The sequence below is a fragment of the Marmota marmota genome, unplaced genomic scaffold (genome assembly GCF_001458135.2).
Source record: "Marmota marmota marmota unplaced genomic scaffold, marMar, whole genome shotgun sequence".
Taxonomy (NCBI): Eukaryota; Metazoa; Chordata; class Mammalia; order Rodentia; family Sciuridae; genus Marmota; species Marmota marmota.
In genome coordinates, this window is record NW_026000226.1 from 298,846 (window position 1) to 309,580 (window position 10,735).

Sequence of the window (10,735 nt, forward strand, 5' to 3'; positions counted from 1 at the left end):
CTGCGCCGGCGCAGCCGGAAGCAGCCCTGGAAAGGCGAGCGCGAGGCTGCCCTCTAGTGTCCACTGTTCACCATGCACCCGGAGGCCTGACCCAGCGGAGCAAAACCTGAGTTTAAGCCCAGCCCAGGTGCTTTTCTTACATCTGAACTTGTGAGCATGTGCTGACCCAGTCTGCTCTTAGTATGATGCAGGTACAAAGATTCAGTTTTGGAAGATGAAGAAGTTCTGTAGATGGATGGTGGTGATGGATGATTAACAGTGTGAACATACTTAACACCACTGACCTGTACATTTAAAAGTGGTTAAATAGTAAGTCATTATGTGTATTTTACAATAAAACAATGATGCTATAGACCTATATGTACATGTACTGACAAGAAAGAATATTCACAATATATGACTAAGGGTGGTGAACCAATCTAACTTTTAAAAATGTGTATTTATTCTTTCTATAGTGTTTATCTATTTGTGTGTGTGAGTATGTGTGAAAAATAAGCCTGGTAGCAATATGTGATATGTATTAGATAGAGGTAGACCATTTAGGAGGCTCATGAAACAAACCTATTAAATAAAAAATCATTTTTAAGAGTAAAAGGAAAATGTGAGATATGTGAAACTCTGAATATAAGAACTTGGAAGGAAAAAATCAAGAGTTGAAAATTCAGTAGATATAGGAGAGTAAGAAAGAAATTAATAAAATTATGTACAGTCAGTTCTATGGCACACTCTAAAGATGAAAATTTGTTTCAATATGACTGGTATATTAAGAAATAATACTAGCACAACACAAATTTCCTATTTGTTGATGTGCAGTTTTATCCTGGAAAAGCGCTTGTGTGGATGCATAAACCAGGTCTGGGGTTGTAACTTAGTGGTAGAGAGATTGCCTCTCATGTGTGAGGTTCAATCCTTAGCACCACATAAAAATAAATAAATAAATGAATAAATGAATGAAGAAAGAAAAAGAAAGAAAGAAAGAAAGGTAGGTATAAAAAATGCAGCCAGCTAAGACATGCTGCATAGGTATACACAAATCACACAAGGACATGCCCTAACATCTATCAGTGTCTTTATCGTGTTATGAGCCATATCCATGCACATCCGGTTTTACAACTGTCAGATTTCAAATGACCCTTCCTCTACCACTTCACAATAACTCACAAGCTGCTACCATTCCTATGACTGCTATGCTTCACACAAGGTAAAGCACCAAATTTATTATCATACATATGCCTTTTTTTTTTTTTTTTTTTGGTGCTGGGGATTGTATCCAGGTCCTCATGCATGCTAGACAAGCACTGTACCACTGAGCTGCATCTCCAGTTCACGTATGTGCTCTTGAACTACTGATGTGAGTAAAACTGTGCTGTCATTTTGATCTTTTTAATTTTTTTAGCCAATAAAGTTTTTGAGTGCTAGAGAACCCCAGTTTCCTATAAACTTCCAAGGTTTTTTTTTTGTTTGTTTGTGATTTTTTTAAATACATATTCAACTTTATTGCATCAAAAAATTCATTTAAACCACATGGTGGCCAAAATGCTCACATCCTAACTCCAAGATTTTTATTTAGGATTTTGTATAGAATGATGAGTCTTACGGGTACAACTGTCATGTTCTAGTAGAACTGACTGTAGAATTTCAGTAATCAACCAACCATCAGATGACAGGGAGATGAAATTTTGTTTGAAATGGAGTGGTAAGCAAGTTAACATTAAGCAGGAAATTACTTCTCTGGTGAAAGGGCAGTAATAAAGATTCCCTTTACATAGGAATTATCTGCCCCAAAGGATACTGAGCGATTAGAAACTCTGATTTCAGGCCCAGCGAGTGTGTTGGGAGGAAGCAAAAACAAAAACACTGCAAAAGTCAATAAAGCAGAGATCTAAATAAAGATAAATGGGTTGACTCCTGGTAAGATGGAGTGAACACATGAAAAACTTTCTTTTCCACGAAACACAGCTTTAAAATCTAAATAGAACAAATGGCACAGCTATTTGGAGTGAATCAAAGAACACCAGAAATTGAAGCACTACAGAACCGGTCAAAATGTTCCTTTTCCTGATTTCCTCTGACCTGAACTCACTCAACAAACCTCAAAACATGGGAACTCTCTGGTCCTGGCTTATGGAGCAAAAAAATGGAATCTCTGAAACACTGAGTACCACTGAGCTACATCCCTAGTTTACATATGCTTTTCTTAACCATTGAAATAAAACTGTTGTCATTTTGATTATCTTTCTATTTTATTTCCAGGATAAAAGTACACATCATTTCTCTCTCCTCCTCCCTCTCTCCTTTTTTCTTTATTTCCTTGCATGGAAGCCCCCAGTAACTCTGGTCACAAGAAGCAGGGGCTGGGGTTGTAGCTCAGTGGTAGAGCATTTGCCTTGTACGTGTGAGGCCCTGGATTCGATCCTCAGCACCACATAAAAATAAAAATAAAGATATTGTGCCCATCTATAACTTAAAAATATACTAAAAAAAAAAAAAGCAGTGGCAGCAGCAAATGAATGAAAACAAAATGCTATGACTCAAAACTCTGAGGAAGTCTTCCCTTCCATTCAGAGAAAGTGTGACTCCAAAAGAGCAGAGACGAACTCGGGTGCCATTCTCCCCATCCCCCATTTTCCCATTGCTGGAGACAATTGTGGAAGTGAGCAGGTTCTTGACAGTGCAAATGAAAGTAGGATTGTAGCCAGAGGACTTAAATGGGGAACTCCAGGGAATCAAAAGTACTGGAAAGACAGAAGAAAGTGAGGGGACCAAGCAAGTAACCTCATAAAATTGAACTCACCCGTGACCTGCACATTATTGATCTAATTCTAATTAGCATAACAAAGACTTTGAGAACTGTACTAACAGATTTCTGTTCAGGTCCCAAACTGGATATGCCCACATGAAAAGTGTTATCTAGTTTGGAACATAGTCTGTAGAACCTTTACCTTACCGAACAAGTCTGTAGAACCTTTACCTTACCTAACAAAAGTACTTGCAAGAAGAAAAAGTATCAACATTTTACATGACATTTACACAAGAATCAGTCTTAGGATATTGAAAATGCTCAGGACAAAGTGCAAAATCACTAGGTATATGAAATATCACAAAAATCACATCTTGCATGGGAAAAGATAAGTCATCAAAAAAAGACAATACAGGAAATTAGAAAGTACATCAGCATTTCTAAGAACAACTGTTCTTTGAGGGATAGTTATAGTACTAAATGCTCATTTTAGAAAAAATCTTCCACCTTTTAAAAAATGAGACATTTAAATAATTCACTGAAATTAATTTTTTTCTATTTTATTTCATTTCAAAAAACTGGTTGAAACCCACTTATTTATCTGTTCATTAATGAGTTTTGAAACAAATGTTTGATAACATTTTTTTTTTAAATAACCTAACTTCCAGAGGAAAATATTCTGAATTCCCTTGCTAATTCAGAAGTTGGTATTTGGGATTCAACCAATTGTAGAATTAAGGCTTCATTAAAGAATATAACAAAGAATAGTCAAATAAAGAATAGTCAAAAATAATACTTTATATAGACTATTAAAGAATAGTCAAATCTGTCCCACATTGTGAACTCTTCCTGACACTATCAAGCAAATACTACCTTCTATTTCTTATTCTCAAATATTTCTTCAAATTGCCAATATAGCATTTTTTCAAGGTACTGAGGTGAGTAGTATACTGTTAGTCTCTCTCAAAATTGAGATCCCTAAGGGTAGAGTGTGTCTTGTTCTTTGTTTCTAACCCTACATTTACTTTGATAGTATTGATACGATTGAAATTCTAAATTTTATTTACTAATAAGCAATAAACTCATTATATGTAAGAATAATCTTTTTTTTAAAGAGAGAGAGAATTTTTTAATATTTATTTTTTAGTTATCGGCGGACACAACATCTTTGTTTGTATGTGGTGCTGAGGATTGAACCCGGGCCGCACGCATGCCAGGCGAGCGCGCTACCGCTTGAGCCACGACCCCAGCCCCTAAGAATAATCTTTTATAATAGAAAAATGACCTTTTTTATGTTTTTACAAATCTCTTGACTTAATAGAAGATACCTAGACCCTCAGAACTTCTACTTTCAATGTGTTGCAATATGGTATTTTTGTTTTGTTTTGTGGTACTGGGGACTGAACTCAGGGTCACTTCATCACTGAGCTGCATCCCCAGCCCTTTTTTATTGAAATAGGCTCTCATTAAATCGCGCAGACTGGCCTCAAACTTGTGATCCTCCTGCCTCAGCAACCTGATTAACTGGAATTACAAAGCATGCATCACCGCATCCAGTATAATATAGTGTTTTGACTGAAGTATGTGAATAAAATCTAAACTCACATAGCTATCTAGACAGTTGGAGAGGGAGGATCTTACCCTTTCCAGAAAATTGTGAATGATAGTGTGAATGATAACAATGATAGTGTTATTAGGCAAATAGTTTTGAACTAGCAGATCCCTTCTACAACCCACGCTTTGAGAATTGTTGGTACAATGAAAATAGAAGGGTAGGGCTATAGCTCAGCGGTAGACTGCTTGGCTATCATGAACAAGACCCTGGATTCAATTCCCAGTCCCATAAAAACCAAAACAAAAAAATAAAATGAAAGAAGTGTGCTGCCAGGTTTATGTATCCACTTGCCCATTAGATGGCCCTCATTAGGATGATCAGAGCCTAAAATAATTATACATTTAAATTATGGAGATTCCTTAGCTGATTCAAAGCTCACTACACAATCTTTTGATCAAAAGATTGCATAGTTTACACTCAGGCAAAAGATGCGAAGTGGCTACCCTGATGCAACCTTTTGGTCTGCTTCAGAGTTTTATTTCTCAATGTAAATTAATAAACTGCCATTATTCTTTTCATTAAACAGTCTCTAATGAGCTTTGTTGAGTCGCAGCCCTGAATCTTGTCAATTTGGGGACATTGATGGTAGTTTCTGAGACTCAATCTTATATGAATTTCTCTAAACACTTGTTTTTTTACAACACTGTTGAAATTAAATACTTAGGGAAGACACTTTATGCCAATTTCAAATATAAAAATCAGAGATTTTTGGAATCCTAAAAAAACTGACAAAAACATGTTAAAAACAACTCTCCTCGGGGCTGGGGTGGTGGCTCAGTGGTAGAGTGCTCGCCTAGCATGCATGAGGCACTGGGTTCGATCCTTGGCACCACATAAAAACAAACTAATGTATCCACCTAAAGCTAAAGATACATAAATAAATAAATATTTAAAAAAAAACAACTCTCCTCAAATATGTTTCTCTATTTAAATATTCTTCTTTCTTAAATTTATCTTGAGAAAAGGTGATTGATTATTCAACTATATATAATTTCTTTAGTTATAGTTTGGTGCTCTGAACATTGAACAAGAATCCTTTATATGTTCTACTCCTACTCCTGTCTAACGTGTCTTCCTAAATTATAGAGGCCAGAAAACTATATAAACTATATTTCTCAGATTCCTTTGCAGTTAAGGTTTATACATCACTAAAACACCCAATCAGAATATAACAGTTCTTCCCAATCAGATGCAATAACCTGAGTCTTTCATTTGGAACTTCATCACATGGGAAGGGAAGAAGATGTGTTTTTATGGAAGGTAGCATGTGTGCCACTAGCTTGGAGCTAGTAACCTAGGCTGTGGCTTCCTCGTTACGCAGTTTCCTGAGTCTGGCCCAGGCAGCAGCAATTAGATGGTCCAGGTCCCTAGTATGGTTTGGGGGTGTACTTCTAGAAGATGAAATAATTACTGGTTTAAAACTACCTTGAGTGGACTGTGTTGCTTGCAGTCAAGAACTGAACAATTCACATTTTAACAGTTAATGTTTCCTTTAGCATAATCATTCATCTGGTTTCTACAGTTTTATTTGTTTTTCAATTGATTTTCTAAACTGAAGCAATATCCCTGGTATATAGTTATATGCTATTAAAAAGCCAAACTACCATGGTATTGTTTTTAAATACATCTGTAATTTTATTATAAAACCATTCTTTTGGCATTAGTTGGTTACAGTGAAAGCAAGATACTGTGAGTGTAGCATAGCAGCTCTAATGTAACAGCTGTATTCCCCTGCTTACTGAACCAAAATTTAAGTTACCTCAAATCCATTACATACAAGTTATCTGCAGTCTTTACTGATACAAATCCTTTAGGGAAGAGTTGATGCTAAGGGATTCGAGTAAATGTTGGTAAGACTACAAAAGTGGTAGTTCCTTTATAGGACATTTTTTTCTCCCCCCTCCCCTCCAATTACTTTACTTTAAAAAGAATCAAATTTCTTAGAGCTAATCTGAATAGCAGCAGCACCCAAAGAACATCACACTTAGTTCTTGTTAAAAAGCAATACCTGTGCAATGCATATTTAGGCCACAGGTAAGGGAATGATCGCTCTAGTTTCAAATTCCTCATTAGAATCCCTTAAAAAAATAAAAGCATTCCATCAAGTTCTTCTGGATGGTGTTATTGCTGTACATTTGTTGGGAGGTCACTTTCTCTGCTGTGTTTGCTTTGAAGGGATCTTCCAATATATCTCCAATATTCTTTTCTTATAGTGTCCTTTTCTTTAGCTAGGATTTCACATAACTAAAAATAAAAAATAAAAATTTATTAAAGTAAATAAGCCTTTGAAACAACACAATTTAACTCTGTTCATGGTCAAATGGACACACTGTAGAGTTACATACTATATACTATGTTCACCATTGACAAAGATGTTGCCCTAAACCAGAAATAATCCTACATTGAATTCTGAATACCTATGTTGAAAAGGGGCATGAATATTACTGGTAATGGGTACAGCCAATTCTGAGATGCCTAAGAGAAAAATACTGAGTCACACCAGCTTACCTCTAATGCTTTATTAAGAATGTCCTCTTTGTTGTCACATTGGTTTTCTAGCATATCTTCATAGATATCCACAAGAAAGGCAATTAGGTAGGGGGAACTGTGACTTGGTTGTAAATCAAGTAATTGATTTAACAGGTTAGGATATTTGGAAAGACCACGATCCTGCAAAATCCTGAAAGAAAATAATACTTGATTCTGAGAAGAACAAAAACAACAGAAAGATCAAAGAGAAACACAGCAAGAAAGAAGACTTATTTTGAATAAATGACGCTGAAACAAAATGAAAATTTTAAATTATGTGAGTTTTATCGTGGATAATTAGGAGCTGAGTAAAATTAGTTTAAAAAAATAATAAAGTTCAGAGCGGCAGGTGGCAAGCCTTGTTCCCAGTGCCGGCAGAGTCATGGCTGCACCAAGAGAAGATGGTGGGCTGGAACAGCGCCACCACTGCCAGCATGTGGGGGAGCCCTTCTTCAGCTACTGCATCTACTTCAACCACTAGAGGATGAGCAACCCCAACTTAACAGGCTGTGGGAACATGAATATGAGAAAGGTGTGGACCATCTGACAAATGCAACTGCTGTGTGTAGACAGCCACAGCAGTTGCTAAGTGTTACAGCAAACTCTTCCACCAGCAGTGTTCCAGATGCTTCTGACTAAGTTCCCAACAATTAAGAGAATTTTAAGTGCTCAGAGCTTGGCTGAAGATGATGTGGAATGAGAAACAAATGTCAACATAATAAAATCTGTTAAGATTTTTAAAATTCATAACTTGAAAGTTGAGCAGCTCTGGGTAAATAAAGGCAAATGTGCTTGTTATAGATTGTCCCACAATTAAGACTACCAATGTTAATGTTTGTTTTGTGTAGATCCATTTATTTGTTTTATTTATTTTTTTCCCAGTGAAAAGTGCATTTTGACAGAGCTTTTCATTTTATATACACTAAGAGTTACCAAAATATCACAGATTTCATTTATTCCTAAGATATGTAGTTAAAGTGTATGCAAGACATAATGTTTCTTGGGCTAAAAACACCCAGTTCTCAGTTTAAAATGATAGGCAAAAAAGTGTGGGAGATAGCACATGTTTTAAGTTAGTACATTTTACTATAAATCAGAAAATTTTATAGAAACTATTATTTGCGAAAACAGCATTAAAATCTTCAAGAGATCAAAAAAAAAGTTTAAAGGTAATCATGTATAATGTGAGTATGCACCATATTAAATTAAAGCAGAAAATAAATCATCTTTTAAGTGAAGAGAGATGAAGGAGAAATGTCCCTGTTTCTTCTTGAGATGGTTCCTCATCTCTTTAACTCCTCAGGGACTATAGGTCCCAAGTCCCAACATATCCCTAAATGTGTCTGGATTTCAAACTCTGCTCTTTGGGACCAATTTCCTTAAAGGCCTTAAATTCAACAGTAAGCCTGGCTATGTCAGTGCCAGACAAGTGAAATGTTTCTGTTAAGATTTATAATTGGAAACCTTTAGCAACTAAAGCAGAAATGCTGGCCACCCATCTGTGTAATCTGTAAACAGTCCTCTGTGCTTTATTGTACTCCTGAGCTGGGCAGAACCTAAGTGTCTGTATTCTAATTTTTCACAAAAACCCTAAAGGGTTCATAAATATAATTTAATATGCATTACTTTCCAGGCATGGTGGTATACATCTGTAATCCCAGACACCTGGGAGGCTGAGGCAGGAGAATCACAAGTTCCAGGCCAGCCTCAACAAGTCAGTAAGGACCTAAGCAACTTAGGGAGATCCTGTCTCAAAATAAAAAGGACTGAGGATGTGGCTCAGTGGTTAAGCATCCTGGGTTCAATCGCCAGTATCAAAAAAAAAAAAAAAAAATTGGTATGTGCTTGGGAGGTGAAGAGAAGAAATGTAGAGGGCACAGTTCTTAGGAATTGCCATAATTACCATTATGCTTCTGCTCTTAGATTCAAATAAAGAAAAATTCTTTAGTTTCCTTTTAAATAAAATCTAATTAGAAGAGCTGGATGTGGTGGTGCATGACTATAATTCCAGCAGCTCAGGAGGTTGAGGCAGGAGGATCACGAGTTCAAAGCCAGTCTCAGCAACTTAATAAAGCTCTAAGCAACTTAGCAAGACCCAATCTCAAAATAAAAAAATTTTTAAAGGGCTGGGGATATGGCTCAGTGGTTAAGAGCCCCTGGGTTCAATCCCCAGTACCAAAAAAATAAGAAAATCTAATTAGGTATATATTCCATGATATATATATTAGCAGCTTTTATTTATGTGTGTGTGTGTGTGTGTGTGTGTGTGTGTGTGTGTGTGGTATATCTCCAGCAAAAAATAACTTCTTACCCTTTCAAATAGTTCCATGCACTTTCATTATGTGGTACAAGTTTGATCATTTCCAGAGTGTATCTGTAAGAAAAGAACCCACAAATGAGTGTGTAATTTTAAAAGAGCAGTGCAACAATCAGATACAATTTGAACAAATGTGGCAAAACCTAGGAAAGTGTTTTTGCTGTGTCAGACTCCACATACATCTCTTTCAGCTGGCCTTGCCACCTCTTTAGCTCATATCTAAATTAGAGAACCTCCAAAACTGCAATTGTCCACTCAAGATAGTTCCTCCCTCCCATATTTCTTGTCTAATTCTGAGGAACAACACTTAACTGACATAAAGCTTTAATTCACATCAAGAAAGAAAATTAATATGAAAGATATTTTTTTCTGTTTGAAGGAAAGGTGGAGGCTTTCTTTTTAATGGTAAAACAATCCAGGAAAAAAAGTCAAACATCTATTTATGCCTGTTAAGTCCTCAGTCACTGAAAAAGGGTAATTAACATAATCTTAGGAGCTATAATTAAAAGTAGGGTGGAAATAATACAAAGAATAAAAATTAAACAACAAGTACATATTCCTTACCTTTCAAAATAAAATTACTATTAAACTATAAGGTGATTTCACAGTCAAAATGGATACTCCCTACTCCTTTCTCTTCTCTTTACCCTGATTATTAAATATAATTCAGATGCAACTGCCACAAATTCTAAGGAATCTACAAAACTATGCTTCACATAAGCAAAGAACTGACTAAAGCTTAGTGATCTTGTTCTTGCTTTGGGGCTATTACAATAGGAATTTTTTCACAGGAGTAACAAACTCATTTAACATTATGAAAAGATTTTTCTAACCACCCTGACATGACCTAACCTTTTCAGTTATTTGGAAAATTATATCTGTGTAGGTCTTAGCTGGTCCTAGTAGAAGATTCTTAATTTCACTTTGGCAATGTACACTAATGTGTCATCTATTTTAATGGTGAAAACATGAACTTTGAGGTGAGACTACCTACCTGTAAGTACTACTTACAGAGTTACTTGAAAACTCAAGTTATTCATGAGTATCTCTGAGACTTGTTATGAGAACTAAATAGGAATTTATGGCGTACAGTAAATGTTAGATAAATCCTATAATTATCAGGTGAGCATCCTTAATCTGAAAACCCAAAATCCAAAATGCTCCAAAATCTGAAATTTTTTGAGCTTTGACATGATACCACATAGTCAAAATACAGGTGCAGTAAAAATATGTATAATATTATATTCAGGCTATGTGTATAAGACACATATGAAACATAAATTAATTCTGTGTTTAGATTGGAGTTCTATCTCCCACATATCTGATCATATATATATATACATATATATACACATATATATACATATATATATATATATACATATATATACATACATATATATATATATAAACATTCCAAAAATCTGAAATGTTTCTGGTCCCAAGTATTCTGCATAAAAGATACCTAAACTATGGTACTCGTAGACCATTATTCACATGGAAACAATGGCCACGATACATTTAGTGAAAAAAA

General features: G+C 35.5%; 1 protein-coding gene across 2 annotated transcripts in view; it reads right to left on the reverse strand.

The window, feature by feature from the left end:
• Nucleotides 1-5,966: 5,966 nt before the first annotated feature.
• Fnta (farnesyltransferase, CAAX box, alpha) overlaps nt 5,967-10,735 on the reverse strand; it is a 29,044-nt gene continuing 24,275 nt past the window's right edge. For both annotated transcript variants that reach the window (XM_048792882.1, XM_015507499.2), the window contains 3 exons: nt 9,196-9,258; nt 6,864-7,035; nt 5,967-6,599 (listed from right to left, as the gene is read on the reverse strand). In XM_048792882.1, coding sequence (XP_048648839.1) covers nt 6,477-6,599; nt 6,864-7,035; nt 9,196-9,258 — 358 coding nt within the window. In that variant the 3' untranslated portion in view covers nt 5,967-6,476. The remainder of the gene's footprint in view (nt 6,600-6,863; nt 7,036-9,195; nt 9,259-10,735) is intronic.